At 41.4% G+C, this 19,332-nt stretch overlaps 5 protein-coding genes across 5 annotated transcripts; 1 reads left to right on the top strand and 4 right to left on the bottom strand.

The window, feature by feature from the left end:
* Positions 1–303: 303 nt before the first annotated feature.
* Positions 304–1,152, bottom strand: LOC128712850 (brachyurin-like). Its single transcript, XM_053807719.1, has one exon. The coding sequence runs from the start codon at positions 1,150–1,152 to the stop codon at positions 304–306; it is 849 nt and encodes a 282-aa protein (XP_053663694.1).
* A 679-nt stretch (positions 1,153–1,831) lies between these two features.
* LOC128715311 (collagenase-like) lies at positions 1,832–2,653 on the bottom strand. Its single transcript, XM_053810194.1, has one exon. The coding sequence runs from the start codon at positions 2,651–2,653 to the stop codon at positions 1,832–1,834; it is 822 nt and encodes a 273-aa protein (XP_053666169.1).
* Positions 2,654–4,740: 2,087 nt separating this feature from the next.
* On the bottom strand, positions 4,741–5,574 carry LOC128712848 (collagenase-like). Its single transcript, XM_053807717.1, has one exon. It carries the CDS (start codon positions 5,572–5,574, stop codon positions 4,741–4,743), a length of 834 nt encoding a protein of 277 aa, XP_053663692.1.
* Positions 5,575–8,994: 3,420 nt separating this feature from the next.
* LOC128713971 (protein bangles and beads) lies at positions 8,995–12,445 on the top strand. The gene is made up of 3 exons (XM_053808845.1): positions 8,995–9,072; positions 10,452–10,583; positions 11,012–12,445. Exons 1-3 carry the CDS (start codon positions 8,995–8,997, stop codon positions 12,443–12,445), a joined length of 1,644 nt encoding a protein of 547 aa, XP_053664820.1.
* Positions 12,446–14,043: 1,598 nt separating this feature from the next.
* Positions 14,044–18,748, bottom strand: LOC128711957 (uncharacterized). Its single transcript, XM_053806847.1, has 4 exons — positions 18,614–18,748; positions 14,658–14,732; positions 14,336–14,589; positions 14,044–14,239 (listed from the first exon to the last, which is right to left on the bottom strand). Exons 1-4 carry the CDS (start codon positions 18,746–18,748, stop codon positions 14,044–14,046), a joined length of 660 nt encoding a protein of 219 aa, XP_053662822.1.
* Between the last annotated feature and the right edge of the window lie 584 nt (positions 18,749–19,332).

Here is a 19,332-nt window from a genome sequence, read left to right as displayed (position 1 = left end):
AAAGAACTTTTCATAAACAAGAACAGAATCGTTCTAAGCCGTACAAGAGTGGATTATTTATTTCGTTTCGCAAAAATTATGCTAATTGAAAATAATACCTAAAACACTCAATGTGATAATGCTACGATGGTTTACCTATTAGTGGTATGGAATTCTCAAAATTAGTTTCGTTTTACAATTATGTTAAAAAAACAAGAAAATATCAAAGTTGTTTCATGCTGTTAATGAACAATTTATTACACTTGCAAAACAGTCAATATCAGATCAAATTATTTGCTTCCAAGCATTGTCCGCATGACTCGTCTAAACATCAAACACATAATTCGAGTTCGTACCAATCCAATCACGATGCTCAGATACACGCGCATAAACCGTCGGATAGTTCAGTTCACAAGCATAAATTGAAGACGTAACTCCAACCAGTATACGTCCTTTTTCATCCTCAACAATCAATCCGGAACCATACGCCATTTTACAAAACGAGCCTCCTACGTAGGCATTCGTGCAAATGTCATATGATGAAATGAACGCATATGGATGTTGCTCATGACAATCAACGTTGGACATTATCTGATTACGTGAATATCTTCTCGGTCCATAAAAACTGCCAACGCTTGTGCCCTCCATCATCTCATACTTGCGCGTGTCGGATAGTCTAGGCAAACGAATCGGTTGCACAAACTTGGTTAAGGTAACCGAATGTTCCAGACGAATGGTTGCAATATCGTACGATGGATGAACCTGTACACCACTTTTGGTGAAGTTGATACGCTGCTGCATTGTTGTGTCACTTCCATCGCCGATGCCCAAAACTGCTGATCCATAAGGGTTACTTATGCGAAACACATTCGCGCGGGTAAGGATATAATTTGGTGTGATGAGGGATCCGGAAGTTTGGGCAGTTGTAACACTTTCTTCAAATTTAACATCCAGGTGTGCATGATGTGGGAACTGGCCAGGGAACACAACATAACCATCCGTAGACAGCTTATTTGACGCATCCGCGACGATTGGATTCTTCGCATCATCCTCTAAGGGTCGCGGATTGTGGCTTAAGTTCTCGATTTTACTGACTGACAATCCCGGTACATCACATTCCACCGCAGACACTGCAACAATACCAAACATAATCAACACCGGGAACCACTGCATCTTTGATCTCTGTTTCCACCTCAACGAATTACAAACAACTACTAGCTGTTCCTCGTGTTAAGCTGGCTTATATTCTACTGATTTCAAACAGATTACAAACGGCAAAGTCTTTTCATTTATTGATAAGAAATAAATATATAATGGCAAACAACACAAATCCGTTTATTATTCAGCTGTTTCCATGGAAGTATTTTTTATACCATCACAAAGCGTCGAAATTTTGGCCAATTATGATAAAATAATCTATGTTGCCGAGATATAAAATTCATGAAATTTGTTTCTTACACTTTGCAGAGGATTAGTGTAACTCATTCTTTATCTATTGTCAGTTGCTGTTCGATGATACTTTGGCACCCTGATAAACGCAACATGACATGAGGAAGTGTCGGACAAATCTTTCACCAAGTTCTACTTAAGGGTCCTACACATCGAACAGCGGATCAACTTTGTACATTTGGGGATTGTTCAATGGGAATCACTTTGGCTCAACTGGTTTGGTTTATGTGCTACTATGACAATCGTAGGATCTTAGAAGTCGATTACATTGAACAACATTTCAAATGAGACAGCAGAAAACGAAGTTGTTTCATGCGGCAGTACTATCATTTTATTTCATTTATAAAACATTGTTAATACCAATCCCAATTATTTAACTCCTTGCAAAAAACCGCTGATTCGTTTAAAAATCAAACACATAATCCGAGTTCATGCTAATCCAGTCTCGATAGTCCGAAACGCGTAAATAAACGTTTGGATAGTTCACAGCGCACCCATCAACCAAAGACGTAACTCCAACCAGTATTGGCCCATTCTCATCCTTAACGATCAACCCAGAACCGTACCTTCTAGTACAGAAAGATCCTCCTACGTATGTATTCGTGCAGATATGATATGAATAAATGGACGCATGAGGATGTTGTTCATCACAACCATCGTTCGACATTATCTGATTACGCAAATAAAACAGTGGTCCGGAAGTACTTCCAACGTTGGTGCCTTCCATCATCTCATATGTGCGGGAGTCGGATAGTCTGGGCAAACGAATTGGCTGCACATACTTGGTGAAGGTAACTGGATGATCTAGACGAACTGTAGCGATGTTACGAGTGGGATGTAGCTGCGTAGCATTTCGGGAGAAGTTGATTTTCTGCTGAGTTTCTTTGCTGCTTCCATCGCCGATACCCAAAATTGCATATCCATAAGAGGTTAAATTTCTGGCCCCTGCTCTCGTGAGGATGTAATTCGGTGTGATGAGGGACCCGTCAGTCAGGGCAGTACCACCTAAACCTTCGCGCTCAGTAAACAACCGAGCTTGGTACGGGAACTGTCCGGGGTAGACGTCATATCCATCCGTAGACAGCTGGTTTGAATCAACCACTAACGGTCGTAGATCCTGCTCAAGATCACCGATCATCTGAATTGGCAGTTGATGTACGCCACTTTCCATTGCAAACACCCCAACAATACCGATCACAACAAGGACTGCCGAATAGAACTGCATCTCCGAACTGTATTTCAACTTCAGCGACTTGCAAAGAACTGGTACTTGTTGCTCAAGCTCCACTGGCTTTTATTGCAATTGCTGAAACCGATTAGGAATCAGAGTTTGATTCTTTTTGCCTATCAATGCCTCTAATATCTTATTGATTGATGTTGATAATATATTGAACAAAGGCGAATATAAGAAGTGTGCGGTAACAAGTAAATAATCTACAAAGCAAACCCACAGAGAAAACATTTGCAGAAACTTTCTTACTTTTTCGTGATAGTGATCGTATGTCGTTTGATTGATCGGTGATTCTTTTGTGCGTCATAATATTATTTTTTTTATTGTAAAGGAGCTTAAAACCTTCTTATGATCCCCGGCGAGGGACGATAAGCGATTCATACTCAAGTAGAACGAGTGTCCTATGTCGCAGTATTGCGAGGGAAACATTAGTGTGATGTCATCAGCAATACCAATTATTTAATCTACTGGCAAAACCGATCATCTAAGCTGAGTTGGAACAAGTATAGATCACCGCGGCTTTCCGCCATTGGGGCAGATCATACCAAGAGTTAGCAAGCTTAAGCTTTTAGCCTGTATCTGTCAAATAATTCAGGTACCAGACTGTGTCATTCTGTACAGATTCGTAAAGGACATAGCATTTTAACATGAAGAATGACACAAGGGATCATTTTTGTAAACTACAGACTTGAGAACTTGAGAACTTGAACTGTTCTGTAAACTGTAAACTGTAAACTTGAGAAAAATCAATTTAAGTGTAGTAATTTAATTTTATTTCAATGCATTTGAAATAATATAAAAGTATGATTATTAAAATAATCCTTTTTCAGTTGTTTTTGTTAAAAAAAGTTGTTTACATTTTTCGCACACGGGAAACATGGCGTAACCTGGTGTTGGCGCCTAGATGGCTGCAGGAACTTGCAGGTTGCATGAACATCGATTAAGTTAGGGATTACGTTAGTATTAGTGTACTAGACTGTCGTAAGATAATGACGAACAGCTAAAAAGGGATTAGTAGCAGTCAGAGAGTCGATTCGGCAACATCCATCACTATTAACGTATATGAGCTATCGTTCACCTGGCTCAGACCAGCTAGCAAAATTCTTTTTTTTGACATTTGTCGAGCTTGGGTTAGCTGCTTTCTTTGGGAAACCAATCTAATCCTTCTTTTCTAGCCTTAACTTGGCTTGTTATTTGTATGGTGAGCTGTAAGCGGATAGGACTGGAAACGTCAAAACGCTTACAAAAAAACTGGCTTATAGTATGATTCCAGCCAAAATCAGATAACCTAATCTGATCCGGAGTCTAGGTAGAATCATATCAGCCTACAGACAATGGGGAACCACCAATTTTTACGTAATTCGTTATCGCAGTGCTATAACAATTCTCTTTTTCTCCCAAAGCCACTTGTTGGAATTATTTGTTTGAATTTCTTACATGAAAGGTTGCATGAAATGTTTCACGGATTAGACGATAGCGGAATTGCCCTAGATAAGTTTACTGAATTGTAAAAGTTAAGAAAAGGAAGACAACGGAATAAACAGTCGCATACAGAACACGAAAAACGTAGGACAAGCTTTTTGGTTTCGGAAAGGAAACCGCGCACGGATATATAACATTTACTGATATTTCTCACACCATTGTTGAGGCGCCGGATTACCTCAGGAGGGATTTCTTTTGCGAGGAACACAAGAAGGGGGTACCCTTTTTTTAACATTTACTACTACTTACTCCCCTTACTTACTAGTGCTATATTTTTAACAAGTATGTATTTAATTGGTTGTTCAATTGATGTTTACGAGTGGAGCTTATGGCCACGTCTGTTTTATTGAACGGCTAAGACAACACTACAAAATGAGCACAAAGCGCTGTACAAATACAATATTACAAAAGTAGATACTTCTGTTTCCTATTCGATTCCCACTGGTGCATTCAATTTCATGCTACACCAACACAACCCCCATGGCACCATAGAAGTCAAAGTAGTTTGATGCATCAGTATTATCATTGTATTTCATTTATAAAACATTGCTCATATCAATCCCAATTATACGCTTCCTTGTAAACAACCGCTGATTCGTTTAAAAATCAAACACATAATCCGAGTTCATGCTAATCCAGTCTCGAAAGTCCGAAACGCGTAAATAAACGTTTGGATAGTTCACAGCGCACGCAAAAACCAAAGTCGTAACTCCAACCAGTATTGGCCCATTCTCATCCTTAACGATCAACCCAGAACCGTACATTCTAGTACAGAAAGCTCCTCCTACGTATGTATTCGTGCAGATGTTATACGAATAAATGGACGCATGAGGATGTTGCGCATCACAACCATCGTTCGACATTATCTGATTACGTAAAAATCTCGACGGGCTCCAATAGCTTCCGACGTTGGTGCCTTCCATCATCTCATACGTGCGGGAGTCGGATAGTGGGGGCAAACGAATCGGCTGCACAAACTTGGTGAAGGTAACAGGATGATCTAGACGAACTGTAGCGATGTCGTGGATGGAATGTAGCTGCACACCTCCTTGGGTGAAATTGATTTGCTGCTTCGATTGTGGGCTCCTTCCATCGCCGATACCCAGAACCGCATAACCATGTGTGCTATTGTAGTTGCTTATACTTCTGTACAATGCATTTCTATGCGTTAGGATGTAATTCGGTGTGATGAGGGACCCGGCAGCCAGGGTAGTAGCAGATTCTACATCATTTTTAATATACAGCTGAGCATGGTACGGGAATTGTCCAGTGTGGACTTCATATCCATCCGTAGCAAGGTTGTTTGAATCGTCCACTAAGGATCGTAGATCCTTTTCAAGGTTCTCAATCGTCCTTACTGGGAGTACATCACTTGCTAATGCAGATACCCCAACAATACCGATCACAACAAGCACTGGCGTGTAGAACTGCATCTCCGAACTGTACTTTATCTTCACCGATTTTCAAAGAACTGATACTTGTTTCGCAAGTTTAACTGGCTTTTATTTCAATCTCTGAGAATGATGAGAAATCTGATTTTGTTTTTTCTTATCAATATCGCTAAAATCCGGGTATTGATTGAGTAGATTGAACCAATGCAAATCCGGATATAAGGTACTAAGTAATACATAAATCTTTAAAGCTTTTCTTCTTTATCTTGATAGTAGTCAGATTAAGCAATGGCTTATCTAATGGCATTTGATTGATTGGCGATTCTTTTGTACACGGATGTAGAAAGTATAACGCTATGAGCAGAGCTTACCACATTCCGATGTTAAACAGTCGAGTCATGATGCAAAACGTCTTATCATAACTTGACTAAAGAAACACTTATTCCATTTTTTGTTTCGCCTAACAGTTTGCTTCCATACCCAAGCGCTAAAATATTGCTTTGAACATTGTCCTCCGAACAATGTTTCATATGCAGTGATAAAAACGTAGAAAATTATGTGGGGTTAGTCATCACTTTCAGGTGAAAAACAGATTGGTTTGTAAGGTTTTGGTTTGACTTTTATCTCGTCATACTGTCACATTTTTTTCGGCAAATAAACCCCACCAGAGCAGATCAGAACTAACTTAACTCAGAGTAAAAACATCATTATAACCAAATAAACTCCATTTTAACTTCATATCTCAGTCCCCACTAACCAGCTTTCCATAAAACGAATTAGGATTCGACGTATCAAGCGAAATTACTACCGCCCCATCAAATGTAATGAGTACTCTTTAGGCATTCGACGAGAATGTGCACCGAAAAACGGTAGAACACCAGTGAAACAATCTGATCGTTCGTATTTCTGCAGTGCTCGGAATAAAAACCAGGCAAACCGTTCCAACTGCTCCACATACCGGGGCGTAGTGTGCCCACCGTGACCTATATAGAAATAGCGGCCCGTAAAATATTCTCCACCTGTCAGGTGGGGGGGTGGTAAAAACCTTCTTTGCAATGCAAAACCCGTTGACCGTTCCGGCACCGGGGAAGTGGTGATTCTGTGCGGTACCCAATGGTTCACCGAAAGGCGCTCGAAACCGTGGCTCGATCAGCCAGAAATAAAAGCATCCACGTTCTGCTACACTGCCACTGCAAACGCCACTTGGTGTGCAAATGTTCCGTTAATGAAATTATTGCCATCAAAATGTGACGCGCAACAGTGACCAATTGCCATCGATACGTATCGCGGGTAGAAGCGAGCGAGGGATTCTAGCGTACGGGATGGGGATGGTCCGCCTGGCGTCGACCGAAACCCGCCATACCCGTCACATTTGAGCTCGCGGTCCATTCCTGACCGGGACCGCTGGGTGAATAATTTATGAGTGCTAAAACTACATTCTTCATTCTATGTGGCTAGATGTAGCATGTTGGTGTTGTGGCTGGGAAAGATGTACCGGTGGACACTTCTTGTACCATGCGTCGTTGCAAAAACGAAACCCATAAGGTACAAAGTCCTTCTGTTCTGTCTTTTTCGCCTTCCCCCGCGGCGTAGGTCACTTCCGATGCAAGTGAAGTGCATCCATCACAGCAAAGCAGCACGAGTGTACCCTTTTAGGGCACTTCCCTTACAGTGCGCTACGATTGCACCGTCGCCACATTTGGCCTGAACCATCGCCGATCTAATGCCAGGTGCGGACAGTTCTAGTTTTAATCATACACCATTGTTTTCCTACATCAACACCGAAGCCTCGATGTCCAACTGTGCTTGCAAATCAATTGATTAATGTGCAAAGTGCAACGGGTAATTGAATGGCCATGTTCTAGCTGTGTTTGCGTTGGGTGCTTTTTAAAAGTTTATAACCGAAGGGACACTTTCTCCATTAGTATGCACGCAGGGTGCTGTAGTGATTTTATTGTTTAACTTGAGCTTCTAAATATCGACATAACACAGGAACATTTCAAGGAAAGCTAATGAGGAATTGATAAAAAAGTGGATCTTTAGTACAGTTTTAGTACAAATTTCTACAGTTTAGTACAATAAAGGCTGCTGTGATTATCTTTCTGTTAAACCTTCCCTGAAGGAATTTTAGTTTTCCAACTTTTCCAACTAAATCTTAGTACGTGGAGGAACTAAGACAGTTTCTGTCCTGTCGCCCAAATCTACTCACCGTATTTACGAATCAACACCAGTGTGGGATCACTGGCACTGTCAACGATCTGAAGTAACTGCAGTTATTACTGGACTACTGCATAAATATACCTCCAGTTACGAAATGACCGTCTTCTATATACCGAGTCAAGTTCATCGATTATGCCACTGCCCTGTTCCAGCGTTCTAATTCTAGCGCCAATTTTCTCGCTCAAAAGCCGAGCGCCAAAAATATCGAAAGGTCGGCAGACCTACGCGACATATTGCAGCACGACGAGGTCCACCGTTCGTGAACGATCCAGCCACCACGGTCGGTCACTTCCTTCCATGGCTGATGTGGCGGTGTACCGGGGTGCATGCCTGCATCCGTGGCCGGGCACTAGCGTATGCTGCCTGCATGCATAAAAGTCTTGCCATCGCACATTTCTCTTCAAACTTCCTTCACCTCGTGTGCGGGTGGGATCACACGTATGTGTGCATCTATTCGTTTTCTTACACCGGTGTTTTAGTTTTCTTTACAGCGCAAACATATTTAGGTGAGGTGAAAACTGAACTTCGGACAGGAACGACGATGCCAGAATACCGACGACGACGATGATGATGACGACCGCCAATACGACTACGATGTTCGGCGTGCGGACTGCGATTTGTTGGTGGTGGTAAGTCCCACGTCCTCACGATCAGTCATGCCACTTCGGTACGTCGGGTTTGGGGCGGGAAGCTCGAATTTGACGCGTCCAAACACGCGACCGCAACCCGCGGCTTCGATTAGTGACAGCTTTTCACTATAAATTGGAGGTGTTTGACAAATTTTCCGCACATACTGCACCTGACCGGGCACCGGGCTGGAGTCTTCCCGTACACGTGTGAGAGCACAGTCGAACGTACGCGTTTCGTTTGGACGAGGTCGTGGTGCAGTCGCGTTGGCCTTAGTTAAGGGTGGGAAACATTTTTTCGATAAAACGGTACAGCTGCATTCTGAACTCCATTCGGACAAAATAACGTGTTTATAAAAATGTGGTTTTCGGAGTCGTACAAGTGATTAAATAGAAAGAAAAATTCCTGCTCTTCACAAGTGATAGATTAATGCTACAGTTGTTTTGCAGACACCGAGTAGAAAATGTGCAGTGCTGAGTTGTAGTCTTTTAGCAATCAAGGATTAATTACCACCAAAAGTGAGCTCACGTGTAACGCAAGTGGAAATAGAAGCAGCCACAACGCACCGAAACACAAAATCTGATCCCCGTCTACGTCCGTCTGCTGCCTGCCACGATGGTGCGAATAGTTCCGTTAGCATCAGTACTGCTCTTTGTGGCAGCGCTTGCCAACGCCAGAATATTGCCGAGCCGGGTGAGTAACTCACTGTGGATAGTTCTAAACCACAAAACACGAAAGCAGAATAGAACCGGACATTCCATTCGCATCCTGTTGTCTATGGTCGCGCCGCGTAATGTGCGTTGTTCTGTCGTTCGTTAGAAAGAAGGCTTTGGGTTGTAGAAAAAGTTTTGTGGATTCATTTATGACCTTCAAGTAATACTGAAAATTAATGAGTTTATACAATGTATACATGAGAATTAAAATCGTTTATCACTTTACAAGGAGAATTGGCTAACGATTCATGAATAAAGTAGAGATAAAAATCTATTATGTATTATTTCTTCAACTGAGGGGTCAACGCACTAAGGCAGGAAATTAGTAAAATGATTGACTACAATTATAAACGCTTTACTGGTTGGTCCACATGATCTTTCACATGATAAAACAGATATCAATCCCCATTAGCACAGTTCTAACATTTGATGCATTTGCACTTTCAAAAGATGGATAAATGTAAACAAAGCATGCTGAGAATATCAGAACCAAACAACCAGAAATGGAAGTGTCAAAGCAAAAAATAGACTTATCATTATAGCAAATCCACGACCAGGATTATCCAGCAGTTTTCATGAATTCTAATTCACCATACCGATTCTTGATTATAATAAGAGTTACTCAATACAGATGAGTCCTTAAATCCTTTTGCAAGTTCTGGGATTGATTAATAGAATTGTACAAACATATCTATCAAACCAGCGCTCAACATTCCATCAACCTTATCGGATACAACATACTGTACTCCTCGACGATACTCGGTATCATTTGTTCGATTTCTTTTGAATGACATTTGATATTTGATCTACACCGGTTCTTAATGCTCTCTATATTCTTACACCTCCCTTATAAATTGGTTTTTTAATCATTTACATCTTTCCCGCGATCACCGTGCAAAAGTTCATAAAACATAGAACATATTCAACATTAAACTTCAAGTAAAATCTGTGGCACAAAACACATTCGACTTTAAACATAATAAGTATGAATATAAAATGAACAAGCTATTGAATCGTTAGTTTGTCTGTTCCCAAAGAGCAATAAATAGCTAAATTAATTACCTAAACCTTTAATTTCCGCCGAAAGACTAATAAACCGATCACACACGCACCAACCATCCACGATCACGAGGCATTACTTTCATGTCTATTTTTGGCCCTTCAAAACGGCCATCGAACCCTTCGTTGGTTGGTCGTACGCACGGCACCTCACGCGTTAGGTGGCGCCTTGCCGCAGCAGATCGCGTTATTATCTTCAAATTTGATAATTCACAGCTACGCTCTGTGCATTATGAAAATGTAAGAGTTTAATTGACAATTTTGTTTTCTTTCCAATCCACCCTCTTTCTCTGCCTCTAGAGCAAACAAGTGAAAGTGTACAGCTACGTGCTGCCGGCCGGGGCTGAAGAGATACGTGACGATATTAACCACTCGTTTGCGTGCGCCAACCGTACCGATGGGTTCTACGTCGATATGGACAATGATTGTCAGGTAAGATACGGGAACAGGGAAAGAGTTGTCGAACGATTGATAGCAGCGAAGGTAATACGGAATCAGATCGGATGAGCAATGAAGGGAGATACACTTAAGAAAGGAAAACTCCCCAAATTATACGCTTCGAATCCGAAAAGCGACTCCGACGAATGCGGCCAGTGAAAGGTGATCTTTTGAGGATTGAATTTTCCGCCCTAATACCTTGCTGTGGGTTATATGAGACCTCATAATTGGAAGGAACGTGGAAAAATCTATAAACGTTATATGTGAACTCTCTTCATATGAACCTAATTTTTCGTTAAGGTTTTCTAAAAAGTCAAATTTGTCAAATTTGACAAATTGTACCATAATTATAACATATGTTGTTGATTCTATTTTTTCTGTCCCATGCCATTGAATGTTCCAACCATTTGTTACTCCAATAGATCTTCCATCGCTGCCAAGATAATGCCCGGTTCAGCTTCATCTGTGCCGAACGCACTGTTTTCAGCCAAATGTATCAAACGTGCGTCCATGATGGACAGCTCGGCTATCCCTGCGAAGAGTCCGCACAGTATTACCCCGATGGCGAAGACTACGGACCATCCGCTCCCAGTTCCGAGGCAGCCGAAGAAGCGCCGCAAGTGGAAGAAATGAACCGCAAGCAACCGGTACAGACAGCTCCAGTTCAAGAGCTGGAAGCTCCACATGCTCCTTCCCACGCGGCTGAGGTTGTTGCACCCAGTGAAGAAGCTGCGCAGGACAACACACGGCAGCCATCTGAACAAGCAGAATCGGTTCAGGTTTTGAATGATGAACCGGAACAGCAACAAGAACAAGCGGAACAGCATCAGGTGAATGCTGACCTGTTTGATCCGATTGAGGAGGAGGGCGATGTATCGTCAGAAAATTCAGCTCAAGAAGTAATGGATGAAAGTGAACCCTCGACATTGACTGTTTCTTTGGAGGCAACGAGTGCTGATCCTGCGAACCAGGATGAAGAATCCAATGAGGTCGAAGTTATGGATGATGTAATTCAGCAGCAGCAACAGCAGGAACACGAACAGATTGTATCCTCAGAACCATCGTCAGTAGTAGCGCTCTCCGACACAGCATCCCAGGAGGAAGTTACTGCAGATGAGCAGGCTGAAAAATTGGAGACGGACACGCAAGGTACTCCGAATGAACTTGCGCCATCAGCAACTCCAGAAACGGAGAACGAAACACAAAACGAAGCTGACTCACTTCTGAATGCCGTGCAGATGGTGGAAGAGCTAGAACCTATCGTACATGATCTTGCTGTAGAGACTGATGTGCTGAAGCCGCTTGTTGCCGAGATAGTAGAAGACCCAACACCGTCACTGTTCATACCAGCCAACCAACAAGACAACGAAGTCTTGCCCGAATCACACTCCACACACACAGCCGATATGGAAGCACCACAAATGCCATCGGATGCGTCATCAACAGTCAACGATAGTGAACAAAGCTCAACAGCGTTGGAAAGTGATCAGCAGGTGAACGAACTATCGCCACAGACGGAATTGAGTTCCGCTGCCACCGCGGATGATTCATCGGAAACGGCTGACACCGTCAGCGTGGAAGCGGACGAAACGGTTCTGCCTGCTTCTGAACCGGAAACGATTGACGTCAAGCTTGAGGGAGCTGAAGCGGACACACCCACTAAAGAACAGGACCGGCCCATGGAAAGCCCTGCCATCGTGGAGGAGATGGCACCGCTCCGACCAAACGACAGTGCTGAACTGCCCGAGCTGATCGTATCAACCGAGTTCCATCTGGACGCCGTCACCCAGGGCCCACCGATTCGGCGAAGAAAAACGTTCCTCTTCCGAGCCGACGCCATCCGATCGCGGCAGTGAGGTTCCACTGGAGGGCGCCCATATTGCCGAGCGCATTGATTAGATGGTTAAGTAGGTCCACCGGTAGAACCAGCGCGGTCCAACGGTGTCCCGCCATGACCGTTTAGCGTAAGTTAATTTATTACAATTTCAAACGAAACGAAACAAACACCTTGTACGTGCTTTATCATGCAAGGAGCTTCTGTCGAAGTCAAATTCAATCCAACGACTTTAAAAATAAACTTTTTAAAAACACGACTATTCATTGTAGTGTAATTTAAAAGAAAATCGGTATGTGAATGTTACGAGAAAAACTAACTTATTGTTGGTCAAATGGTTTGTACAAACGAATACAACACGCCTGAAAGTATGCACTTGTTTTTAGATAGGTTCTTATGCACTGTAGTGGAAGTAATTAATTATCGTTTTTTTCCATTTACACTCTGACTCTTTTATTAATTTCTACCCCAAGTTCCAAAGGTCATGAATGCCCTTTTGCATTGAGAAATGCCAGTAATTGGTTACTGAAAAGCCCTTGAAACGTTGGTCTATATTTTTTAACGAGTATCGATATTAATTTTATAATTCGCTGAAAGATATACGCATCACTGTAGATATAGACGTGTGCTTATATTGCATACTTTTGGGCGTTTTAATAGACAGTATTTCCACTTGTTATGACGCGTCGTACAGCGAAAAAAGGGATGGTGTTATACACGCAGATTTCGTTTTGTATCGATTTTTACACGTAAACAATTAGATCCATTAGATTTGAGCAGAATTTTTTGGGGTGGTGTTATACTAGTAGCAGCGCCGGTCTTAGACCTCTTGAGGTTGTTGTGCCGGTTAAGAAGAAAACAAAGAGTGATACAGGGGTGGTACTATGTACGCGATTACATTTATGCTATTTTCCTTACCTCAACTTGCAAATAAAATTATGATTAACTAAAGATTATCTCAAAACTCATTTCATTTAGCAAATAATTGCTCGAATTTAAGCATTCCGAGATCTGTGGATATTTGCGTACTTTTAGTAATCTGGAGAAACACCCTGTAACCTTTTTTTTAAATACAGCTAAATGTTAGCAAAAAAACTAATACACAACATTTGCACTCACAAAAATTTATTGAAATAAAATCAATCGCCACGGTAGCTTGCAATAATGAAGCTAGAAAGCGGAAGCCTCTAGCTTTCTTAAACTTATTTACCTATTCAACATTTCTTTCCAACTAGCTCGCACATCGACACATCTCGTAAAACCTCATTAGGAAGCATGTTTCGTGATCATTCGTTTTTAAAATTATACAACTAGTATAAAACCGTGCAAACGGTACGGCAGACGCAACGGACGAGAAACAAAAAAAATAAACAAAAGCATCATTTGGTACAATACGTAAGTAAGTAATAGCGCGACTCCATTCGGCACCGTGGACTGGATACTGGAGGTTAAACTAAACCAAAGCGTCCTCCAGTTGGCTCGTTAGCATAAGGACTAGGATTTGCACTCAGGTTGGTCCCGTGTGAATGTTCTGTTGGTTTGTTGTTCTAGTTCTAGTAGCGTTCCAGCATTTCTTTCGCATGATGGACGTTTGGGAACGCGTCCGCATCCCTGTAAAAATCACGCTTCCGTCTCCTGCTCTGTGATGTCCTGTTGCATTTCTTCGGGCGTTCGTAGATCAATGGCAAACTTCTTTCGCAGTGATTTCTCCGAGTCGCCACCACTGCCACCGTTCTTATCCTCCGCATCCTTGACTCGCTTCGAGTAGTCCTGGAAGGAGGCGGCCAGGGCGAAGGTTAACTTTCGCGCCATCGCTCTGAAGGTAAGCAAACGAAAAACAACAACAGATAGTGAATATTACGTACCACATATGTAAGATACAGAGATCTTTATACGTTTGCTATTTAATTACCTGCTATCGCACACGAACGCATGCACATCGAATGGGTTCTTTTCCTTCAGGTTGTAGTTCTCCTTAACGACGATCATAGCAAAAACTCGCGTGTACACCAGGTCCTGCACACCATATGAAATCGTATCGATCGTAAAATTAGACACCGACGTTAGCTTTGAGGTGATAGACTCAATCTTCACACCGTCGAGCGATACAGTAAGATTGCAGAAGGGAAGAATTCGGTTTGGAGGCAAGTTTTTGGCAACGCTGACCTGAGGAATTTGTAAACATTGGTTAATAAATCGAGATAATAAATTGTGAGTCATTCAGAGATACTTACTAAATGATCCACCGGTAACCTCGTGTGTTTGATTCCCCATAGTCCTGTAGCGGGTTGGCTTCCAAGATATTTGACCTTCAAATGGAATAAATAAATATGTTAAAAAATTATTATAATTCTCTTCAGAGAAGAATTTAAATTCGTCCAAGCATGTGAAATTACTTATAATTAACGTAAATATATTATGGCTTAACTTTCAGATTAATATTGGACATAACAGGTAATAATCATTTATACCAATCTCCTTACTAAGTATTCGTAGCATAATAGTTAAGAAAATTTTAAATGCTAGGATAGAAGATCATTGCGATGTGAATAACACCGTAACTAAAATTCAGTTTGTGTATATAAAGGGACATTCGACATCCTACCAGCTTTAGAGGATGTGAAATATTTTAAACTTTGATATATTTGTCGGAAAATCCACAGCAATCACTTTATTAAACGTAGAAAAAGCGTTTGATAATGGTTCGCGATGTATCTTATAAAAATGATACAAAGCTAACTAAGCTGCAGGACATCGGCGGTATACCTAGGTTCGATACACTTTAATTCTTATGAAAACAAGACCAGGGTACCTCTGGGCAGTCTCTTAGGAACGCTCTTGTATAGCTGTTATACGATGGATGTTCCTACTGGGCAGCATCTTGGGACCGCTCTTGTATAACTGTTATACGACGGATGTTCTAATCAGATAATAGTACTCAGCAATCTCTTTATGATGGTGATATAGAACATACTCTTTATGCCATCTTATGTCAACAGAAATATCTAGCTTGTTTACACGCTGGACTCCAAAGAGCGTTAGAATTCGTAAAATACCTTCATGACTCGAAAATTGTGGTAAACTATTACCTTGTAGGAAAAATCTGTAGCTATCCACCATCAGGCGCAGAGTTAAATCCATTAAACTAGAAGGCCATGCGATCACATGGGACCCGCATGTACGTTAGCTTGGCGTTATGATCGACCGCATACTCTCTTTCAAACATCACATCAACCATATTAGAACAAAAGTCCTAGGGACACTGATGAGTCTGTATCTAATAATTTAAAGAAATGGAATACTAACAATGGAGAATAAGCTCATTTTTAAAAAGCAGGTCGAACTGCCAGCAATATTAGATGAGTCAAATGTATGGTCAAATGAGCTCAAAAAAGGGTTCCTTAAAATGATCCTCAACTTGTCAACTTGCCTGTTAGACACAGCACCTACCACCTCCACAAATTAGTTCAAATACCACTTATCAGAGACAGGATACGTACAAACCTCGCAATCCAGCTCAGAATTCATTAGAGATCTTTTTGTAAATATAGTTAATTTTAGTAATAGCTTTGGTAATGTAGGTCTAAGATATAGCAATTAAGTATATATAGGACTTCTTCCTTTATTGTTTTTTCTAGCACTGGTTTTTTAAGGTTTTTTATTGTGACATAGGTCGAATATGAAAAATTATATTTTTCGCTTTCTGCTTTATAATTGCCCATGCCTATTCCTTAACAGTTAGCGTGCGCATGTACATTTATTTTCTTTTTTTGTAAATAAGGTTTAAAATGACATAAATCTATTTTTTTCTTTAAAAAAGGGGAAAAGATCTGGCAAACAATAGACATTCAAACGATAGAAGCTTCTTTGGATATAAACACGATTTTAATACCCTTTTTTATCTTATCGGTGTACATTCGTTTGAAGTACTTTAACAGAATCAATCACAATGGCGTTTAACAACCCTCGTTTCAAAACCGTTAACTGAATGCACTTGCCCCTCAAACATTGCTAATAAAACCACACGCATAAACATAACTTCCCCATGGGCTCATCAAAACCAATCCTCAGCCCTCTCCAACTCCAGCCCTCCTTATCTAAACGGTTCGATTAATCTCACCGACAATAGCGCGTGCTGTTTGAATAGCACGAGCGACGGATCATTCATTTAGCCCTTTTAGAGCGCCCTATCCCTCTTGTTTCCACTTGTTGGCTCTCTCCCTGCCTATCACCCAACGCATCACCCGGAATCGGTGGAACAAAGGGTACAAAGGTGCATGAAATTATATTGCAACTTGGATTTCCCTTCGTGCCCATGCCCAAACCCCCTTTTAACGGATCCTCGCCCATGAGAATCAGTTGGAAGTCCAAACCTAAAACCCGGTCAATACTTGTCGAAAGCGATCGTTCAATGTAACGCTAGCTGTTCGGAAAGCACACTGTCCCGAATATGAATAATGTGAGCCGAGCGGCCACAGCAAAGATAAAGGAAACGGCTGATGCTATTATGCATCAAATGATGGTTAAACAGCTTGAGAGGGTTTTGTATAATTAAGATATAATGTAGTACAGCGGGGTGTTAAAAGCTTCAAGCTGCGCATAACGAATACGCGATAGGTACGGCGGTGCACTTCTGCATGAAAATAGCGTTTATGGCATAGACATACGTTTAGCTTATTTTATAGCTCGTGATGCACTGTTGCAAGTTGTTCAAAAGGTTGTAAATTGCTCAACTTTGATTTTTCCTCCTTTTACAGTAATAGTTATGTATTATATTTTTGTGGTTATTTGCCAGCGTTCACAAACGGGCGAAAAGTTCCTAAAATTACTTATCGAAAGCAGTGCATGATTTCATCAGCAGTTCGAACAGCAGTAAACCATCCTACACTTCCACATGGAGTTCTCAATCCATAATTGTTTATACCTTTTAACATTTTTTTTTCGTCAGAGTACACTACGCATAAGGTGCCCTTTCACTGTTCGGCGAAGGCACTACCTCCAAACGGATGTAAATTGTACCATACGTTAAGATTCTAAGAGATTTCAGCAATGTGGTGAATCGTGAATCGTGAATCGTGAATAAAATAAATAAGTACTCATTTTTGTGTATATTTTATCAGAATAGAACGTGGCGTCCAAAATTCCATCCGGACCAATCTGTACGGCTACGGCAAATAAAAAAATCAAAGAAAGCCAGGAATGGCAAGATTTAAAGATCTTGAGCTTGTTGTGTCGATAAACAACAACAAGATTATTTAAAGAAATAATTCCGAAACATGAGAAAAACGTCCAAGAGAGTGGCTTTCATCACCCCAAAATTATGCAATCAGTAAGGCATTATGGCATTTTTTGGATAAAACCAATTCTCCCGATTTTGAAGTTGATGATCCCGGCAGTACCTAAACCTTTATCATGTTACTAATTATTCAAACAATACTAACACTGTAAATACAACGTGAGAAATGCAACAAGAGCTGGAAGTCTTTTTTTTATTTTACTGCAGGTATAGAACCTTACAAAGTCTACTAACAAAACGCTTATAGTTATATCAAAGTCCTTCTAAAATAATTTATATTTTTTTAATTGTTGAAAACAAGGCATGTGATTGCACCCCGCAGCATGCAATTTATGATACAAATTATTTACTTTGAAACTCGAAACTAATTAACCATTATTCCATATAGATGAATGGTTTTCTGATCTCGAAACGATTGTTCAACGCTGTATTTTTTGTATCCGCAGGAATCACAACAAACCAGAAAAAAAAGCATCTCGAAACAATTTTCAAAACTACATTATTCCACCAACTTCCGGCAAGTTGCGTCGTCTAACACCAGAACGGAAGTTCACGGTTGACGGACGATCGACAATACACCACCGTGGTTCCACTGCACGGCGATGTTCGAAACTAGAACAAAGCGAACGAGAGGGCTTTAAACGTACGGTGTGGGCTTAAAAAAATACCATCCAAACGAACCTTCCCCATCCAGAACCATTTCACCCTTGAGCGCAAAGTGTATGTGCCAGTGGTTGTGTTTTTGGGATCCCTCAGCGCATAGAAGCGGAACGACATCGCACATGATTTCACCCTACCGTAGCTTTTGGCTCATCACCATTTCCGGCCCAGTGGACAGCGACGTGTACGCTTCCACGGTGCCGGTGCAGTCTCTCCCTTTGCCTATCGACTCACCTTAAACGAGATCGGAAGATCCTTAACGGTCACTTGTACGTCCGGTGAATCGTTGTTGTTATTATTGTTGCTGGCAGTTGTGTTGGATGCGGGATTGGCCCCACCACTGTTTCCGTTGCTGATTTTGGTAGACATGGTTTTATACTACACCCGGTTGTTGTTTTATTTTTTTTACACTCATACGCACACACACACATGCACTGCTTAATGCCCTTTAAATGCGATCATTAACTGCTTTTCGGTTTGAATTTCTGCTTCACAGGGCACAAGATCACTTTAAACAGTTCATTCACTCACTTTCGGTTACGTCTGCTCGCTTACCGATCGACGGACGGATCGGTTCTGTAATAAAATTAATAAGTTAAATAAATGTTATACTTTTACCACACCTTACGCGCAACAGACTGCTCATCCCTTGATGAACCTTGTGCACATTAATTAGTCCCCGCAACAAAGCGCACTTTTTTCAACGACAAAAACACCGACCGATCAGTTTTTCAACCATCCACAGCATAGCGGCAGCGGCCCGGTTGCAGCATTATGAACCGGTGACGCGAAGTAATTGTGGCGCAATTCGCGTACAGATTGCTCACTCGCGCACGATGTTTGCGGCGTCAAGCAAATAAAAAAAAAATACAACGAAAAACACAACAAATGAATCACCTTGCAAAAGCCCACGCACACGCACGTTGCCGGTTGGAAAACTGCTATTATTTAAA

The sequence above is a fragment of the Anopheles marshallii genome, chromosome 3, assembly GCF_943734725.1.
Source record: "Anopheles marshallii chromosome 3, idAnoMarsDA_429_01, whole genome shotgun sequence".
NCBI classification, from domain to species: domain Eukaryota; kingdom Metazoa; phylum Arthropoda; class Insecta; order Diptera; family Culicidae; genus Anopheles; species Anopheles marshallii.
Note: the sequence above shows the minus strand (reverse complement) of the source record. Positions and strands in the feature narration are given on the sequence as shown.

Bases quoted from the DNA above. Each gene is read 5' to 3' on its own strand.
- LOC128712850 (XM_053807719.1), bottom strand. From the start codon at position 1,152: ATGCAGTGGTTCCCGGTGTTGATTATGTTTGGTATTGTTGCAGTGTCT.
- LOC128715311 (XM_053810194.1), bottom strand. From the start codon at position 2,653: ATGCAGTTCTATTCGGCAGTCCTTGTTGTGATCGGTATTGTTGGGGTG.
- LOC128712848 (XM_053807717.1), bottom strand. From the start codon at position 5,574: ATGCAGTTCTACACGCCAGTGCTTGTTGTGATCGGTATTGTTGGGGTA.
- LOC128713971 (XM_053808845.1), top strand. From the start codon at position 8,995: ATGGTGCGAATAGTTCCGTTAGCATCAGTACTGCTCTTTGTGGCAGCG. The intron at 9,073-10,451 runs GTGAGTAACTCA...CTCTGCCTCTAG, and splicing joins CCAGAATATTGCCGAGCCGG to AGCAAACAAGTGAAAGTGTA. The intron at 10,584-11,011 runs GTAAGATACGGG...TTACTCCAATAG, and splicing joins ATATGGACAATGATTGTCAG to ATCTTCCATCGCTGCCAAGA.
- LOC128711957 (XM_053806847.1), bottom strand. From the start codon at position 18,748: ATGTCTACCAAAATCAGCAACGGAAACAGTGGTGGGGCCAATCCCGCA. The intron at 14,733-18,613 runs GTGAGTCGATAG...TTCCATTTGAAG, and splicing joins ATCTTCCGATCTCGTTTAAG to GTCAAATATCTTGGAAGCCA. The intron at 14,590-14,657 runs GTAAGTATCTCT...CAAATTCCTCAG, and splicing joins GGTTACCGGTGGATCATTTA to GTCAGCGTTGCCAAAAACTT.